The sequence below is a fragment of the Vulpes vulpes genome, chromosome 14, assembly GCF_048418805.1.
Source record: "Vulpes vulpes isolate BD-2025 chromosome 14, VulVul3, whole genome shotgun sequence".
NCBI classification, from domain to species: Eukaryota; Metazoa; Chordata; class Mammalia; order Carnivora; family Canidae; genus Vulpes; species Vulpes vulpes.
In genome coordinates this window covers 21,836,847-21,856,503 of record NC_132793.1, presented here as the reverse complement: position 1 = coordinate 21,856,503, position 19,657 = coordinate 21,836,847, and the positions used below count along the sequence as shown (strand labels likewise).

The 19,657-nt window shown below is 40.8% G+C and overlaps 2 protein-coding genes across 35 annotated transcripts in view; one reads left to right on the top strand and one right to left on the bottom strand.

The window, feature by feature from the left end:
• MROH8 (maestro heat like repeat family member 8) overlaps positions 1 to 15,310 on the bottom strand; it is a 58,640-nt gene extending 43,330 nt beyond the window's left edge. For 26 of the 31 annotated variants that reach the window (XR_011996918.1, XR_003236704.2, XR_003236705.2 and 23 more), the window contains exons 1-4: positions 14,769 to 15,125; positions 8,631 to 8,752; positions 6,292 to 6,437; positions 2,957 to 3,079 (exon numbers count right to left, since the gene is read on the bottom strand). Coding sequence is in view for 23 of the 31 variants with exons in the window: in XM_026009725.2 (XP_025865510.2) it covers positions 2,957 to 3,079; positions 6,292 to 6,437; positions 8,631 to 8,752; positions 14,769 to 15,040 (663 nt within the window). In the remaining 8 variants the exon portion in view is untranslated. Of the gene's footprint in view, positions 1 to 2,956; positions 3,080 to 6,291; positions 6,438 to 8,630; positions 8,753 to 14,768 lie in introns of all 31 variants that reach the window. The other 5 variants (XM_072735905.1, XM_072735915.1, XM_072735914.1 and 2 more) reach the window with 4 other exon arrangements.
• The window catches only part of RPN2 (ribophorin II), a 57,619-nt gene continuing 52,746 nt past the window's right edge, over positions 14,785 to 19,657 (top strand). For 2 of the 4 annotated variants that reach the window (XM_072735921.1, XM_026009734.2), the window contains exon 1: positions 14,785 to 14,915. In XM_072735921.1, the coding sequence (XP_072592022.1) occupies positions 14,903 to 14,915 (13 nt within the window). In that variant the 5' untranslated portion in view covers positions 14,785 to 14,902. Of the gene's footprint in view, positions 15,076 to 19,657 lie in introns of all 4 variants that reach the window. The other 2 variants (XM_026009735.2, XM_026009733.2) reach the window with 2 other exon arrangements.

Genomic DNA, 19,657 nt, shown 5'->3' with positions numbered 1-19,657 from the left:
TTTTCTTTATCTTTTTAACTCTTTTTTAAAAAGATTTTATTTATTTGAGAGAGAGATCACAAGCAGGGGGGAAGGGCAGAGAGAGAAGCAGACTCCCCACTGAGCAGGGAGTCCAATGTGGACAAATCCCAGGATCCTGGGACCATGACCTGAGTTCAGGGCAGATGCTTAACCAACAGAGCCACCCAGGTGCCCGATTCCTTTTTTTTTTTTTTTTAAAGATTATACTTATTTGACAGAGTGAGAATATGAGCCAGCGGTTGGGTGGGGGCAAGGGGAGAAGCAGAGGGAGAGGGTAAAGTAGGCTATTTGCTGAGCAGGAAGGCTGATGCAAGGATGCTGGGACTGTGACCTGAGCTGAAGGCAGATGCTAAACTGACAGCCACCCAAGAGTCCCTAGTTTATTCCTTTTTGTTTTTTTAAGAGAGAGGGAGTGTGTGCACGTGTGCACATGCACACGTAAGCAAGGAGGGGGATGCAGAGGGAGGGGGAGAGAATCTTAAGCAGGCTCCATGCTCAGTGCAGAGCCTCATGTAGGGGCTCGATCTCATGACTCTGAGATCATGACGTGAGCTAAAATCATGAGTCGGACACTTAATTGACTGAGCCACCCAGGTGTCCCTGTTCATTCCTTTTCATTGCTGGGTAGTATTCTGTTGTAAGGAGATACAATTTGTTTATCCATTCAGCTGCTGATGGACATCTAGGTTGTTTCCAGTGTTTAGCTATTATATGGAGTTTCTATAGACATTTATATACATGTTTTATTTGACATATGCTTCATTTTACCTATGAATAGAATTGCTGGGTCTTATGGAAAGTGTTTAATGAACGTTCTAGTGGGTGTATAGTTGAATCTCATTGTGGTTTTAATTTGCATTCCCTAATCACTATCATGGAGCATCTTTCATACTCTTATTTATAAATCTTCTTTGGTGGAGTGTCATAACAGATATTTTCCCCTTCCTTTACATATTCTGTTCATAGCTTTTTTGGTTCTTTAAATTTGGATACTAAGGAGGCATGTGTTGGCATAGGTCATGAGAAGACAGGCAAATGCCTTATAATTCTTCTTTCCTTATAATTGCCCTGCTTTCCCCTCCTTGTAAGTTACTCAGCAGAAGTGCCTCTTCTCTTGGTTGTTGGGAGCTATACTCTCTATACGGGGGCTCACAGGGATTTTGTAGACTTGTCCAGTGATGTAACGATCTGTGCAATTCTCTCATGGACACCAACTACCTTTAACTCTTCTAGGCTGTAACTCTTGCTAGCTCCAGTTTTGGTTGCTACCAGACAGTGGGTATTTTACTCCTGGCTGGACAGATTTAAATGCAGAGTATGGGTAAATTCAGTGTACATTTGGTGTTTGGGACTTGTATTTGTGGATCCTCTGAGCTGGCTGGTTGAACCAGGTGGCAACCCACTGCTGCCAATTATTGTGGAAGTGAGATTTTGGAGTCACAACATTTGGTTGGGTACTATGGCTGCCTATATCCCTCTTTCCATGGAGTGTTGCCAAGTAGAGAGCTGTATTTGTTCTTAAATCTGCACATCATCCTGTTCTTCTTGATACATTATTTGCATCAGTTCTCAACCTATTTATGAGGTATGGTCACTTCCAAATAGATTATAAACTCTTGAGAGGGCAAGCATTAACACTTCCATGAAATTTGTATTCTTTATTGAAGCACCACAGTGTTCTAGATAGAGAAGATCCTTAATAATTGCCTATTGCTTAACAAATCTGTTAGCTGGTTAGCCTTCAATTCTGAAAACTAATCATCAGTCTAATCAGTCTTATGGACCTGTGGGCTGAAAAAAACTGCTCATTTTCTTGGAGTGTCTAAGAAATCTCAGATTCAGGATTTTAGAGCTTCAGAGAAACTGAAGGGGATATTTTACAGGTGAGAAAATGAAAGCATCAGAAAATTAAACACTGCTTAAATGTATCACATCCTTTTTAAAGCCCTTCTGGATCTTTTTACATGGAATCAACTTCTCACTCACTCCTCTGTACTTTCACTACAGCTGTTTAAACTTGTCATAGTCCCTGTGACCCTTGACTACATCTTGCCTGGCTTCAGGAACAGGGATCCTATCTTATCTTTGTAGGCTCAATTCCCAGACACTGCCTGGAACAGTCAGGCACTTTATAAGACAATGAATGAATGAGATCATGGCAGAGTGGGGCTGGAGTTAAGTACAAATATAACAATAAAAAGAATATAAACAGGTGGCTCAGCAGTTAGGTGCCTGCCTTTGGCTCAGCGTGTGATCCTGGAGTCCTGGGATCGAGTCCCACATCAGTCTCCCTGCATGGAACCTGCTTCTCCCTCTGCCTATGTCTCTGCCTCTCTCTCTCTCCCTCTCTCTCTCTCTCTCTGTGTCTCTCATGAATAAATAAAATCTTAAAAAAAAACCAGAATATAACCATGTTCCTTTATGTAAAATATGTGTCAGGTATCATGCTCCATGGCTTACGTTTATTTCTTATTTCTTTTTATTATTACTTATTGTTATTACTTTTATATCTTATCTCAATAGCTCTGTGAAGGATACAGATATTCTTATTTTGTAGATGAGGAAGCAGAGGCACTGAGAAGTTACATAGCTTCCCAAAGTCACACAGCTGGAAAGAGGCAGAACTGGCACCTGAATTCAGGCACTGGATTATATAGTTTGCCTCACAACTATGGATTCATTAATGAGAATGCAGCATTGTTCTCACTGAGAAATTTAAATGCTATTTCTTTTCCTTTCTACTCATCTTTTAGTTTTTTTTCAAAGGTGATTATATTTGTGGAGTACTCCTGCGTATTTCTCCTCCATGCACAGATACTGCTAGGAGAAGAGGCCAAAGGAACTGACAATATATAGGAAGCCACTAAAACATTTGTTAGTCAAGTCATTGAGTTTGTGTGGTCCTGATCATTTGTGATAAGGTTACAATACTTACATTTAGCACATGCACAATGTCTGTTATGTGGCTGTGAATGAATGATTCTGTGGTTTCATCGTAAGGTAAGGTTTGGCTGAGAGAGGACAAAGATCTTAGGAATGTCAGCTTCTCAAATTCACTCTGAATTTGTGGAAAAATGAAAAAACACAATTATATATTATAATCTCATTTGATAATTTAGAGAGCTTTTAAGAACTTTCCTGTAATATTACAAACATCTGACATCTCATTCAATCTAGTATCAGTTTTTTATTAAAAGGAGTGAATAAATTACAGGGGAATGGAATTCCTCATCTACTTGACCTACCTGTTTGCAACTTTGTTTTTCCTCTCAGCTAGATTAAATGCTAGGTTACTAACTGCTACATGATGGCTCTCCCACCTTTAGTCTTTGCTTCCCCCACTACCCATCCTATTTATATACTGCTGTCTGATTAAACTTCCTAAAGATGAGCTTTGATACTGTCATTCTAGGTCTCTTGATATCATTAAAGATTATTTTGAGTCTTTAAAGTTCCCTATTAAAATGCAAGTTCTTGGGATGCCTGGGTGGCTCAGAGGTTGAGCGTCTGCCTTTGGCTCAGGGTGTGATCCCAGGGTCCCAGGATGGAGTCCCATATCAGGCCTCCTGCATGGAGCCTGTTTCTCCTTTTGCCTGTGTCTCCGCTTCTCTCTCTCTGTGTCTCTCATGAATGAATAAAAATCTTTATTTATTTATTTATTTATTTATTTATTTATTTATTTATGATAGTCACAGAGAGAGAGAGAGGCAGAGTCACAGGCAGAGGGAAAAGCAGGCTCCATGCACCGGGAGCCCGACGTGGGATTCGATCCCGGGTCTCCAGCATCGCGCCCTGGGCCAAAGGCAGGCGCCAAACCGCTGCGCCACCCAGGGATCCCGAATAAAAATCTTTAAAATAAAATAAAATAAAACAAAATAAAATAAAATGCAAGTTTTTATTTGAAGAATGAAATCTTTTGTATTACTCTTTTTCTGATTATAAAAACAATATCTATTTATCATAGAAACTGAAAAAAACATATGAAGACAATAAAAGACATCAATAATTCCACAATCTTGGGACACCTGGGTGGCTCAGCACCTGAGCGTCTGCATTTGGCCCAGGGCGTGATCCTGGGATCCAGGATCCAGTACCACATCGGGCTCCCTGCATGGAGCCTGCTTCTCCCTCTGCCTGTGTCTCTGCCTCTCTGTCTCTCATGAATAAATAAAATCTTTAAAAAATAATAATAATAATTCCACAATCTCGAGAAAATTTCTTCTCATCTTTCTCCACCAGCCTGTATCTAGTATAAACAGGTATAAGCTCTCTGGACAGCAAGTAGCAATACATACAGCCAGAAGCTGACTTCATACCCTAATTCTTTCTCTACATTACTATAATAATCCAACATGGAGATTCCCTGCTCCAGTTTTGACCCCCTCCAAACTATTCCTCCAGCTATCACCAGATTCATCTTTATTTAGTGCAAACTTGATCAGGTAACTCTCTATCAAAATATATTTCAGTTGCACCCATGGAGGTCAAGGCCCTCCCAATGTGACTCCAGCTAACCTCTTTAAATTCATCTCCTGCCTTGCCCTGCAACATTCTGAGCCTTAGACATATTAACTTTTATACTGCCCTTTCTCGGTTCTGGGCCTTTTTACCTTCTGAATTTTCTATACTTATTTTGTTTACTGACTAAACTCTACACATTCTTTAAGACTAGGAAAATGCATTTTCTCCAGAAGCAGCAACGGGTACCCTTCCTAAGAGTATTCACAAAGCACATGTGTATATTGCTAACATAGTATTTGTGATACTCTGACAAAACTACCTTCTTTTTTCCTGCCTGATGGTGGATTCAGGTCAAGGCAGGGAATGGATTTTCTTTTTTTCAATTAACTGCAGCAATCCCAGCCCCTTATTAATTACAAAGAAATGCTTTATAAAGCCCTGCTGATGTGAAGTGTAAAGAAAAGTCTGAGTCAAAAGTGATAGACTAACATTCTGGCTTTAGGTGTTTTTTGAAAAAAAAAAAAATTATTACCATCATACATAGAGAAAATGTAAGGCTTCATGAATTTCCCCCAAACTATAAACATCTGTGTATATATATCCAAAGGAAATGAAATCTGGATCTCAAAGAGATCTGTGCACTCTCATATTCACTGCAACATTATTCACAATAACTAAGATATGGAAACAACCCAAGTGTCGCTTGACAAAGGACAGACATCTCTGACACTATCATTTAAACATACCAGGCTTCTGTGAGTTCATCAAATAGCTCTGCTCCTTTCTGCCTCAAGGTTGTTAAACATAATATGTCCTATTTCTGGAATAGTTTCTCCAGTTCTAACTTCCCTTAGTTTCTCCCATCCATTCCTCAGATCTGATATCAAGCGTTCCTTCCTCAGAAATGCTTCCCTTGCCCCCAGGCTAAGATAAATTCTTCTGTTACTTGCTTTCACAGAGTAAATGAATGAATGAATGTTTTGCTAAACAAACTATTGTATTAAAGTAGGGTAATATAGGGCAGCCCTGGTGGCTCAGCGGGTTTGGCGCCGCCTCCAGCTCGGAGCGTGATCCCGGAGACCCGGGATCGAGTCCCACATCAAGCTCCCTGCATGGAGCCTGCTTCTCCCTCTGCCTGTGTCTCTGCCTCTCTCTCTGTGTCTCTATGAATAAATAAATAAAATGTTTAAAGTAGGGTAATATAGATCTATACCTATTCACCTAGAAAACTTTTTTCCTCCCACCATCTCAGATGTTTATTTTTCTATAATTACATGCATTTGTATGTACAGAAGAAAAAGTCTGAAAAAATATATGCCAAAATGTTAACATTAGTTATCTCAGGAGAGTGGATATGAGAAGATTCATTTTTCTTTTTCTTTTCCTTATTTTAATAGGAGTTTTATAGTTTTTAAGCATTTTTTAAAGATTTTATTTATTTATTCATGAGAGAAAGGGTTGGGGGGAGAGGCAGAGACATAGGCAGAGGGAGAAGCAGGCTCCATGCAGGAAGCCCGATGTGGGACTTATCCTGGGTCTCCAGGATCAGCCCCTGGGCTGAAGGCAGGCGCTAAACCACTGAGCCACCCAGGGATTCCCCTATAGTTTTTTTTTTCCTCTATAGTTTTTATAAATATAAATATACTATATAAGTGTATATAAATGTTTATTATAAAAATATAAACAAATTTATATTATAGTCTATAATACCAGTTAGTTATATGATAAAGCAATATCGAATGTTTAAATATTTGTTAAAATATTTGAAATGAATATGTTGGCTGACTCGGTAAGACTCCTTGTACATACCTGTAGCTCACCATTAAAAACCTCCTGGATAGACTGGATCAGCCTCTCAACATTGGCCTCATTGTCGGGGCCCTGTTGGGTCAGGTGTCTGTAGCTATATATGAACGATTCTTGAGAGAGTCCAGTGATGTCAAAGATGTCGGAGTCTAATACCAAAAGAAACACAGCAGATGACACCTACGTACTACACAGAGTTTTATATTCTAGTGCAGAGATCCACCAGATGTCAGGATAGACGTGCCCTGGTCTTATCTTTACTATCTGCTCTGCAACCTTGACCAAGTCCCTTCCACACTCCAAGTCTGTCTTCCCAATGACAAATTCAGTGTACTCTTAGGGCCTCCTAAACTACAAATATCTTTAATACTGAGCTATAGTAGAGTGGTGAAGAGCATGGACATCTCAATCTGAGACTAATGTGAATCCTGGCTTTACCCTTTATTAGTTGTATGACCTTTATCAAGTTAGTTTGCCTCTTAGAACCTTAGTTTCTTCACCTGTAAAACAAGATTATCACAAGGATTAAGTGAGGTAATGAATACAAAGACTTATCTCAGTATGTGGTCCAGAGTAAGCACTTACATGAGAGATAGTATTAAATACAAAACTCAAGGACTCTGCAGTGACAAGAGCTTAAAATCTAGTAGCAGCCCTTTGCTGATCTCTTCCCTGCAGTAGGTACTTGAGGTATCTCCTTCCAGACCCAGGATATACTTTGTTTAAGAGCACAGGTTCTGGAGTTGGTCTGCCTAGTCTTGGATCCTTGCTCTGCTTCTTTCTAGCATTATGACCTTGTGTGATCTTACTTTTTCTTGGCCTATTTCTTCATTTCCAAAATAGGATGATAACAGAACCTACTTCATTTGGTTGATACAGAGCTAGCACCAAGGAAGTGTTAGTAAATATTGTTCTTTCGTTGAGTGACAATAATTATGGTAGCATCGTTTCCCTCTTCATATAGCTTTACATCTTTACCTCCTCTGTTTCCCCAAACCAAATCCTTTACTCCTATTGGGGAAACAGTCTTACTATTTTCCCCTTAACACACCTATCATCTGAGGGTTTTTACCACCCCACTTTTGTACCCTTTTTGGTCTCCTGAATTATGGTCTATTCTGCATTGTCACATTCTTCTCATGCACTAGAAGCCTTGTTCTCATTCACCTCTCATGCTTCTCCTTGCATGTTTCTCCTTCTTCCCCACCTTCCCTTCTTCCTACCTCCTTTGCCTAGGTAGCTCCTACTCATCCTTCAGGACTTTGCTCCAGGATGCCTTTCTTGGATCCCCTCTTTGTCTATTTTGACCAAGTATCCTCTTGGCTGCTAAAAACCTTCTTTAGGGACACCTGGGTGGCTCAGGAGTTAAGCATCTGCCTTTGGCTCAGGGCATGATCCTGGAGTTCCAGGATCGAGTCCCACATCAGGCTTCCTGCATGGAGCCTGCTTTTCCCTCTCTGTGTCCCTCATGAATAAATAAAATCTTTTTTTTTTTTTTTAAAAAAAAACCTCTTTATATTTGCTCCCTATCCCCATTCCCAATCACCCATATTAAAATAAGTTCCAATCATTTATCTACAAGTACATTGTATCTGTTCCATTCATTACTAAATCTGTAGCAGTTAGATTAGAGTTTATGGCATAGTAGGCTTTGATAAATATTTGTTGAATGAGTAGAGAAATGGATAAATGTAGTTCCTTAAATAGTCTTTCCTGTCTCGTGTGTATGCTATTATATCCACCTGGAATGTTCTTTCCTCTGTTTCTCCCATGGGTTGCTTTTTCATATCCCTGAAGCTTCCTTTAGGTTTAAACAGCACCATCTTAAACAGGTGTTCTCTGGCAACCACGGCTTAAAATAGGTTCCCGTCTCCCTTATTTTTTGTCTTAGCTCCTTGTATAATTCATTCACAGTATTAAGTACAATTCGTGATTTCTTTACTTATTTTGGTCCTTTTCAGCAAATTCTAAGGGCAGGGACCATGTTGGTCTTGTTCATTGCTGTATATGCAGTCATCGGTACTCAGTAAATATTTGTTGAATGAATGAGAGATATTCTGTAGCCCAATCAAGGGTCCACCCACAGCCACCTTTCGCTTCTGGTATCCTAGTACTTAGGCTCTGTGCAAGTCTGCAGGATTATCTATCTCAGTTTCCTATATGTCTAGATAAATATATTTTATCTCACTGTGCCAATCATATTCCAAGGTCTTATACTCAGGGACCAAATTTACCGTCAAAGTCTAGTTGAGGGCTCTCTCTCATCCAGCAACTTGACTTGATCAGAGATTCCCTTTTCCCCACCTCCCTCCTTAAAAAAAAGAATCCTTTCTCCTTTTTACCTGTAAGCTCAAGGCTACTTGGATCTTTTTTAATATCCTCTAAGTTGCTCAGCTGCAAATCCACACTTCCTGAGTCATTGTCAGAATCACAAGGGATCACTACTTCTTCCTGACTACAGATCCTAGGAATGAAGAGGGGATTAGAAATATTAGTATTTTATTTTCTTAATTTTACTTATTTATTTAATTTAAAATCAATTAACATATAGTGTGTTATTATTTTCAGAGGTAGAATCTAGTGATTCATCAGTTGCATATAACACCCAGTGCTCATTAATTACATCGAGTGCCCTCCTTAGTGCCCATCACCCAGTTACCCTACCCTCCACCTCTCTCCCCTCCATCAACCCTCAGTTTTGTGACCTATAGTTAAGAATCTCTGTGGTGGGCAGCCTGGGTGGCTCAGCGGTTTAGCACTGTCTTCAGTCCAGGGCCTGATCCTGGAGACCCAGGATCGGGTCCTGCATCAGGCTCCCTGCATGGAGCCTGCTTCTCCCTCTGCCTCTCTCTCTCTCTCCTCTCTGTGTGTCTCTCATAAATAAATAAAATCTTTAAAAAAATCTCTTATGGTTTGTCAAGAAATATTAGTATTTTAGGATTGCTTCTGTCTTGTCGCTCAAGAGAAAGCTTAAATGTCACCTTTTCAGAGAAGCATTTATTGATCATCAGTCTAGGTTAGGTAGCCTTTCCCTACCCCAGTTCTACAGTTGTTTTCTTATTTTTTTTCATAGTATTTAACCATTATCTATAGTTATCAAGTTCATTTGTATTTGTTGACTATCTTTCATCAGATTATAATCTCTATGAGGGGAGAAACCTTGTCTACATGGTAATGGTTGAATTCCCAGCACCTAGCATACCGTCAGTCTCATGGGACATGAATGGATTGGTAAGAAATACTATGTTGCTGTTAAACTAAGGTAGAATACCCCCTTCCCCTAACTTCCCTTACCCTTTCCTACTTTTTCTTGTTTCTTTTTATTTTTTAAAGATTTATTTTTTTTAAAGATTTATTTATTTATCTATTTATGATAGACATATATAGAGAGAGAGGCAGAGACACAGGAGGAGGGAGAAGCAGGCTCCACGCTGGGAGCCTGACGTGGGACTTGATCCCAGGACTCCAGGATCGCGCCCTGGGCCAAAGGCAGGCGCTAAACTGCTGAGCCACCCAGGGATCCCCTTTTTCTTGTTTCTATAGCACACAATATTTTCTAATATATCATTTACCTATTTTTGATTATTGTTTATCGTCTGTTTCTTCCTGCTAAAATGCAAGCTCCATGAAGGCAAAGATCTGTGGCTACTTTGTTCATGAATATATTCTAAGAGACCAGAATGCCTGGCATATGGTAATCCTCAATAAATATTGGTTGAGCGAGTGAATAGATCTTTATTTGATGAATGTTTAGCATATATTAATGAATGAAAAAAGCAAGTTGTCAAACAATGTATGTAAACTGTGTGTGAGTACATACAGACACACAGATACACGTAAGTGTTGGGATACATGTAGAAAATCTTTTGGTATTCATTTTTTTTTAATTTTTTTTATTTATTCATGATAGTCACAGAGAGAGAGAGAGAGAGGCAGAGACACAGGCAGAGGGAGAAGCAGGCTCCATGCACCGGGAGCCTGACGTGGGATTCGATCCCGGGTGTCCAGGATCGCGCCCTGGGCCAAAGGCAGGCGCCAAACCGCTGCGCCACCCAGGGATCCCTGGTATTCATTTTTTAAAAAGATTTTATTTATTTATTCATGAGCGACACAGAGAAAGAGGCAGAGACAGATGGAGAAGCAGGCTCCATGCAGGGAGCCTGATGTGGGACTCAATCCCGGGATTCCAGGATCACACCCTGAGCCAAAGGAAGATGCTCAACTGCTGAGCCACTCAGGCATCCCTCTTTTGGTATTCAAACCAAATGTCTGTGGAGTGGAATTTTTGAAAGAAAAATTGAATTTTTTTGACTTTTATACTGCCTGATTTTTTTTTTAACATTGGCATGAGTAGTAAATATTGACAAAGATGTGGAGCAAAGAACTCTTATAAATCACAGTTATAGTGTAAATTGGTGCAACCATTTTGGAAATAATTTGGCATTATCTAGTAAAGTTGCAAATGTGCCTATATCATGACTCACTATTTTACTCCAAGGGATGTAGTCCAGTAAAACTGTTACCCATATGCATTAGGAATATAGTCATCATAGCAAAAAACTAGGGACACACAATGGCTTACCAACAGTAGAATAAACTGTGGTGATTCATCCAATAAAGTGCTATACAGTAGTGCAAATGAATGAGTCCTAGCTATCCACAGCAATACAGATAAATCTTACAATGCTGAGAGAAAAAAGAAAGTCACAGAAAAAATACGCAGTAAATTCCATTTATATAAACTTAAGAAAATGTAAAAGTAAACAAATACTATTTGAAGTTATAAACACACAGTAAAACTATAAAGAAAAGCAAGGAAACAATATAACCTATAAACTTCAGGATAGGGGTCTTTGAGTGGGGGGAGAAGGTGATAGAATGGGTAAGACTAGAAAAGGGACTTAAAGGATGGTTATGTTCTTCTTCTTCTTCTTTTTTTTTAAAGTAGGCTCCAATCCCAGTGTGAAGCCCCACGCGGGGCTTGAATTCACGACTCTTGAGAGAAGGATCTGAGCTGAAATCAAGAGTTGGATGCTTAAGTGACTAAGTCCCCCAGGAACTCCTGTGCTTTCTTTAATAGGATAGCAAGTATACAATTTCACTGTATCATTCTTTTTTCTTTATTTATGTGTTATAAATATTGTTTTTTCATTTAGTCAATAGTAAATAAAACAATTTTGGGGGAAAAAACCCCAAACTGATAAAGTTTGAGCTTCTTCCTATGTACTTATATATCTTTAATAATTAAGAAAAACTAGTTAATTAAAAACACACAAACCCTCTAAGAGTAGAATGGCTCTGTCATACAGTAGGTTATAGAACTGATTTTTTTTAAAAAAAAGCTACAAATCTGTTGTACCATTTTATATTTCCACCAGCAGTATATGTAAGTTCCAGTTGCTCCGCATCCTTGCCTGCATTTGGTATGGTTGGTCTCTTTATATTAACTATTTCAGTGGACCTGCAGCAATACCTCACTTCAACTTAATATACAATGCAGTTAATATGTAATGATGTTGATTATCTTTTTATGTGCTTATGTATATCTTGATGAAGTGTTTATTCAGATCTTTTGTTTGTGTTTTTTTACTGGGTTGCTTGCAGTGAGTGGTATGCTGGTAAATAAAAAGTTTAAAACAGAATCTTTAAGTGTAGTTTTTAAGTGAATGCTGGTTGGTATTTTCATTTACATCAATGAGTAAGATGTAACTGAAACTTCAGAAGTGACTTCTCTGAGTTGGATAATAGTTTTCAAACCCTAGAACAATATTGCCTCAAGTTTTTAGGCTATTTGCAATGTGAAGCTTATAAACATGACACACATCTAAATTTAATCTCTCGCACTCTTTTAAAATATTTTAATTTATTTGAGAGAGAGCAAGAGAGAGCATAAGCAGAGGGGAGAGGGAGAAGCAGGCTTCCCACTGAGCAGGGAACTTCATGTGGGGCTCAATCCCAGGACCCCAGGATCATGACCTGAGCCAAAGGCAGACATTTAACTGGCTGAGTCACCCAGGCGCCCCTGAATTTAATCTTTATTAACATTTCTCCATCATTAAGTTTAGACATAACAAAGCAAAAAATCAAGCCTTGGTGTATGGCATTCATTGATTCTATGGTGTAAATATTCCCAATGTGGACAAAGTCAAGCTACCAATGTTACTTTAGAAAGAGATGTACAGTAGCACACCACCATGTAATTTTTCCACCATATAGATGCAATAGATACATGCAACCACAAAAGCACAGAAAGTGATAAAATAACAAAATGATGACTTCGGTTTTCAATAGACTTTATTTCATTGTAAGTTTGTATAATTTAATTCTTCTAAATAGCTGTATTTAACAACAATTTTGTAAAATTCTTGCTAAATTTAAAGGTTTTATTTATTTATTTTTAGAGAGGGAGTGTGTGAGCAGGAGGAGAGGCAGAGGGGGAGCAAGAAGAAGAGGAGAAGAATCCCATGCAGGCTCCACTCTGAGGCCGATGCAAGACTTGATCCCACATGCAGGACTTGATCTCACAACCCCGAGATCATGACCTGAGCCAAAACCAAGATACTCAACAAACTGATCCACCCAGGTGCCCCTCTTCCTAAATTTCTTAAGTGACTCTTGCAAGCCAGTATGAGATGGCTCCAGCACAACACTGGCTGTCTTATTATTGAGTTGGAAGAGGTGTGTGTGTGTGTGTGTGTGTGTGTGTGTGTGTTTAAGATTTATTTGAGGGAGGGAGGGGGGCAAGAGGCAGAGGAAGAGAGAGTCTCCAGCAGAGTTGGAGTTGAGCAGGGACCCTGAGATCAGGACCCTGAAATCAGGACTGAGATCACAACCGGAGCTGAAACCAAAAGTCTGAGGCTCAACCCACTGTACAACTCAGGAGCCCTGGAAGGTTTTTTTTTTATATATTCTGTATCAGCACCATTCAATAGAACTTTCTGTGATATTGGAAATGTTCTGTAATTCTGCACTGCCAAAAATGATATCCAGTAGCCACATGTGGCTATTGAGCATTTGAAATGTGGCTAGCACAACGGAGGAACTGAGTTTTTCATTCTAATTAATTTAAACTCAAATATCCACACAGAGCTAGAATCTAGTTTACTGAATAGCACAGTAGTACAGAATAGTATCCTCTATTTGGGATAATAATATCTGGAACACTAATAATAAGACTTACTACATTATGCATACTTTATATGTTCACAATAGTTAAAAAGCACAGATTATGGAGTCAGGCTGCCTGGCTTCATACCTTTTAGTTCTTTTCTCTATAAAATGAGAATAACAGTACAAACAGTACAAACCTCACAGAACAGCAATAAGGAATAAATAATGTACGTAGAGCACTTAGTACACTTGTTGGACTATCCTGTAAATGCTCAATAATTGTAGTTATTATGGAGTTCCTAGATAAGTCACTTCCATTTTCTTTTTTTAATTACTGAGTGATTCTTTTTTTAAAATTTATTCTTATTTTAAAACAAGCAGGCTGTTTTGCTCTCGTAAGTCACTTTTTTTTTTTTTTGGTCACTTCTATTTTGATCCTGTTACTTCTGTAAAATTGGGCTCTATGTTCCTCAAAGTCACTGTACTAAGGAGTACTAAGTCCGCAGAGATGCTTTGCAAATCAAAGAAAACATCACTCGTAGCTAAGTTATTAACAAGCGAAACAATCTTTGGAAGCAACTGCCATAATTTCCTAAAGGGAAAGAAAAGAGGAGGGGAGGGAAGGAAGGGGGTAAGGAGGGAAGGCAGGCAGGCAGAAGGAAGGAAGGAAGGAAGAAAGAAGGAAGACAGGCAGAAAGAAGAAAGACAGGAAAGAAAGACAAAAAGACAAAGACAAGACAGGAAGACAGAAGGAAGAAAAAGAGAAGAAAAGAAAAGAGAGGAGAAAAGAAAAGGAGAAAAAGAGGGAAGGGAGAAAGAAAAGAAGAAAAGAAAAGATCGAAAAGAAGAAGCGGGAAGGGAAGGGAGAAAGAAAAGAGGAAAGAAGAAAAAGAAAGAAAAGAATAGAAAAAAAGAAAAGAAAGAAAAGAAAAGAAAAGAAAAGAAAAGAAAAGAAAAGAAAAGAAAAGAAAAGAAAAGAAAAGAAAAGAAAAGAAAAGAAAAGAAAAGAAAAAAAAAGAAAACCCCTGCCCTAGAACACTACCAGCTCTTCCTTACTGGACCCTTTCCATTCCTTTAAAATTGGCCGGGCTGCAGAGAGCCGACTGAGTGACGGCGCAATTGGCCAATCAACGCGACTGGCCAATCAGCGGAAGCCCCGTTTCGGGCCCGCCCCGACGCCTCGTCCAATCGCGCGCTGGTAGCGTCCGGATTAGGACCGTTGCGAGACGGCTGGTTCCAAGTGAGCCAGGTCGCGGGGGGAGGGAAGCGGGCCTGTACGCGAGGACCGCGGCGCCCTTTGCGCGCGGGGACTGGAACTGGGGCCGCGGCTCCTGGGACCAGCCCTAGCCTGCGGGACGGCGGGGGCTGACCTGTGCCGAGATCCCATTCCAGCACGCGCAGTCTGCTGCGAGTCCCTGGCGTCCCCTCCGGCGTGCTCTTGGAGCCACTTTCCCGAGCGGAAGTCAGCCTGCGGCTCCGGCCCTGGTGGGACCTGCTCGGAGGAATGGCGTCGCCGGGTGAGGCGTAGTGCATGGCTCGACGACGGGGCCCCGCGGCCGGCACGCCTTGGCGAGTGGACGCTGGTGCTCGCCCCTCGGGAGCTTGCCAGGCGGGAGCCTCTCCCCCTGTAGGGCAGGGGCATGGGCTCGGGCTCGGCTCGGGCTCTTTCGGGGTCGAGTGCGTGACGGAGGGCGGGCGGAGCGGGTGGGACTGCGGGCGGGCGGCGGTGGGGTGGGGGCCAGTGCGGCGGGGAGCTACGGGTGCCCCCGAGGCCCAGCCACGGCCCCCGGTCAACTCTTACGTCTGGCTTCGCCCATCCATTTGACTCGCGGCGGCTCCCGGGCGGGGTGACCTGAGAGTAAGCTTTTGGCCAGGTCGTCCTTCTCTGAACCGTGGTTTCCAGTTCAGTTAAAAGAAAAAAAAAAAAAAAAAAAAAAAGCAAAAGGAAATCACTCACCTCTCTGGGGGGGCTTAGGGTATAAATTCGTAAATTGGATTCTCCTGCTGCAAACTTGGGAGTCGGCCGAGTGTCCGTTGTATGCCCCAGTCCAAGATCCTTAACCCTCTGCATCTCAGTTTCTGATCTGTGGACTAGGTTATTAGTCACATCATCTGCCGAATAAATTGCTGTACTCAGTGAGCTGATCCTCGTGCATAGTGTAGAAGCGTGCACGGCCCTGAGCAAGCATCAATAAAGCTAAATGCATTGCTGCTGAGTGGACCCTGTGCACGACGGACTCTCACGTAGTCCCACAGCGGCGTAGGGGGAGGTGTACTACTATTTATGTTTGACAAAGAGGAAGATGCAATTTCAGAGAAGTAACTTGCCCAAGATGACAGTGAATAAGAGAGTGGGTCATTGCCCCATTTTTTTTTTTAAAGTTGAGGGTTAACAGAGTAGTTAAACTTTGGATCCACACTGCCCGCATTTGGGGTTCTCGGTTTCGTGTCTTAGGGCAGTTAATTCCTAATGAGTCTCCATTTCTTGATCTGTAAACCACACTCACTTGGATGTTGTGAAGATTGAATGACTCAGTACATGCCAAGTACTAAGCGTAGTATGGGCATACCCCACACATGCTAAGTGCTCAGATTTTAGCCAAAAATGTTGTTGTTGTTAATTCGAGGTGGGAAGATGAGGATTCTGACACAGACGCCGTGTTAGGGAAATTTATAGTCTAGCTGGGAAAATGCAAGTCCTCATTTCCTAGATCTTATTATATTTAGTACATGCACATACACAAGGCACTGGGGACTCCACATTAGTATCTTGACTCCTCTTTTTCTTACATTGCTCTATTCTTAAGCAGTTCTGGCTTTGAGTTTGAATTCCAGCCAGACTCTGACGGCTTCTCACCTCTACTGATGTCACCCTGGCTGTGACCACCATCATCTTTTTACTTGGATTATTACTAACTGGTGTCCCTCTTTTTTTTTTTTTTTTTTTTTCTGGCGTCCCTCTTTAGGTCCTTTCTCCTGCCTAGTCTCAAGTTTTGTGTATTCTCAACACAGTGATCCTATTAAATTGTAGGACAAGTCAGTCCTACTTCGAGAAGAGGAGTGATTTGACCTACAGTTTAATAGGTCAAATCACTGGACTTCTGCTGGTTCCTCTCTCACTCAGTAAAAGCCCGAGTCCCTAGAAAGTTTTAAAAGGCCCAGGAGATTTGGCCTCTGCTACCTCTGTCATCTCTTCCATACTTTTCACCCTTCACTTACGCTACTCTTGCTAGCTAGAGTAGCATAAGTGAAGCTATACTACTACTACTGGGTAGCTATACTTTCCTCTTTGCTAATGTCAAAAATGCTATATATATTGTTGATTCAGGGTCTTTGCATCTTGAGATAGTTTCCCCCAAAATATCTTTGTGACGCTCCTTTTCCTTCAAGTCTATACACAGTAGCTTTATTTCTCAGACCTTCATAGACTACCATATTTAAAATCGTAGCTCTTCTCAGATAACTCTTCCGGGCTTTAGTTTTCTCCATAGCACATTTCACCTTCTGATGTGATAAATGTTTCCTTAGGTGTGTTGTGTGATATCTTTCTTTTCCCACTGGAATGTAGACTTCATGAGGCTTGGGGTCTGCGTGTGTGTGTGTGCGCGCGCGTGTGCGTTTCTGATTCCTGCAGAAGTATATACCAAAAATAGTGCTTGGTCGGCATTCAATAAATATTTATTAATGAATACTCCACAATATATTTCCCTTTGTAGTGTTTTAAAAAGATCTTCCAAATTCTTTAGATTATTTAACATATGCACAGGGATTTAAATAGAACTAGCATTCGTAGAACGATTCTGAGTTACTGCTAATGTAGGCATTGTTTCTAAAACATTCTCCAAAAAATAGTGGAGTGTAAACTCTATAGTTAGATTTGAGTTTGAGTCCAAGATTGTCTGCAGACTACTCTCGTTCTCAGTTTTCTTTTTTTTTCTTTTTGTTTTTAAGATTTTATTTATTTGCTTGAGAGAGGGAGAGAACAGAGAGGAAGTGGGAGAAGCAGACTCTTTGCTGAGCAGAGAGCCCCAGGGAGCCCAATTCAGGGCTTGATCCCAGGACCCTGAGATCATGACCTGAGCCAAAGGCAGATGTTTAACTGACTAAGCTACCCAAGCACCCCTTGTTCTCAGTTTTCTTATTTGTCAAATAGATAATAACGATGCCTTTTAAAATTTTTTTAAGGATTTCATTTATTCATGAGAGACACAGAGAGAGGCAGAGACATAGGCAGAGGGAGAATTAGGCTCCATGCAGGGAGCCTGATGTGGGACTCCATCCAGGAACCCCATGACCGTGCCCTGAGCCAAAGGCAGACGCTCAATTGCTGAGCCACCCAGGCCTCCCTTGATGCCTTTTTTTAAAAATAATCTCTCCACCCAACATTGGACTCGAATTCACATCCCGATATCAAGAGTCAATGCTCCACTGACTGAACCAGCCAGGTGCCACCTAATAATGCCTTTCTTATGGGATTCTAGTTGAAACTAAATTTGAAACTATAGGCAGAGGCTTTAGACCATTACCTTATGATTACAGTAGTGCTCCCCCCCCCCCTTCTGCAGAGCTTACTTTCCAAGATTCCCAGTGGATGCTTAAAAGTGCAAATAGTACTGAACCCTTATATACTATGTTTTTTTCTACACATACATACCTATGATAAAATTGAATTTATTTGTTTATTTTTTAAACTTTTTTTTAAGATTTATTTTTATTTATTCATGAGAGAGAGAGAGGCAGAGACACAGGCAGAGGGAGAAACAGGCTCCATGCCGGGAGCCCGACGCGGGACTCGATCCCGGGACTCCAGGATCGCGCCCTGGGCCAAAGGCAGGCGTGAAACCGCTGAGCCACCCAGGGATCCCCATAAAATTGAATTTATAAATTAGGCTTAGTAAGAGATTAACAATGCTAACTAATAATAGAAGAACAATTATAATAATACAGTATAATAAAAGTTATGAGAATGTGGTCTCTTCTCTCAATATCTTGTCCTGTACTCACTCTTCTTGATATAGATGCCTACATAATAAAATGTCACCATGATGAGATGAAGTGATTGTGATGTAGCAGTAGGCTACTGCGGACCTGACAATACCAGACCATGGTTGAGTGTGGGTAGCTGAAACCATGGGAAGTATGGATGAGGTGGTGGGGGTGGATACTGTGCTGTTAATTGGATGGCCAACAATTCATGAAGCAGTCATACAATGTACCACTCGTAATTGCTTCCTGTCTCCTGGAGCATAATAGACAAGGATTAATTTTTCTTTTCATTTATTTAGCAAATATTAATATACTTCTATGTGCCAAGAAATGTGTAGTCCTTGGAAATACTGGTATATTCAGAAGAAACTATCTGTCCAGAGTTTAGCAGAAGAATTAGACATTACAGTATTATAGTTGTGAAAAAGACTACATAGAGTACAGGTTGGTATGCATGGATATAGCAACAATAGTGATGGTAATAGAAGTAGCTAATGTTTATGTAGCTTTTGTTATATGCCAGTCACTGTTGTAAGATTTTTCTATGTTAACCCATGTACTCATTACACTTCTGAGGTGTAGGTACTGTTATTGTCCTACTTTACACTTGAGGAAACTGAGGAATGGACTGGCCACATTGTAACTGACACAGCCACATGGCTAATAAATGGCAGAGCTAGGATTTATTTATTTATTTTTAAAGATTTTATTATTTAGAGAAAGTGTGCAGGACGCCTGGGTGGCTCAGTGTGTGATCCTGGAGTCCTGGGATCGAGTCCCACATCAGGCTCCCCACAGGGAGCCTGCTTCTCCCTCTGCCCGTGTCTCTGCCTCTCTCTATCTATCATGAATAAATTAAATCTTTTTTTTAAAGATGTTATTTATTTATTCATGAGAGACGCAGAGAGAGAGAGAGAGAGAGGCAGAGACACGGGCAGAGGGAGAAGCAGGCTCCATGTAGGGAGCCCGACATGGGACTCAAACCCGGGTCTCCAGGATCAGGCCCTGGGCTGAGGGTGGCGCTAAACTGCTGAGCCACCTGGGCTGCCCTGAATAAATTAAGTCTTAAAAAAAAATTAAAAACCTGGCCACAGGGGTCCCATTCTTCACTACTTTATGGTATGGGGGACCTAACCCAAGGAAGGGCTGTTGGGGAGGCTTCTTAATGAAGAGATTACTTGAACTAAAATCTGAGAAGAAAAACTTGAAAGTTGAAGTAAGGGAAAGCACAAAAAAGTGCTGGGTAGGGAAGAACACGATTTACAGGAACAGC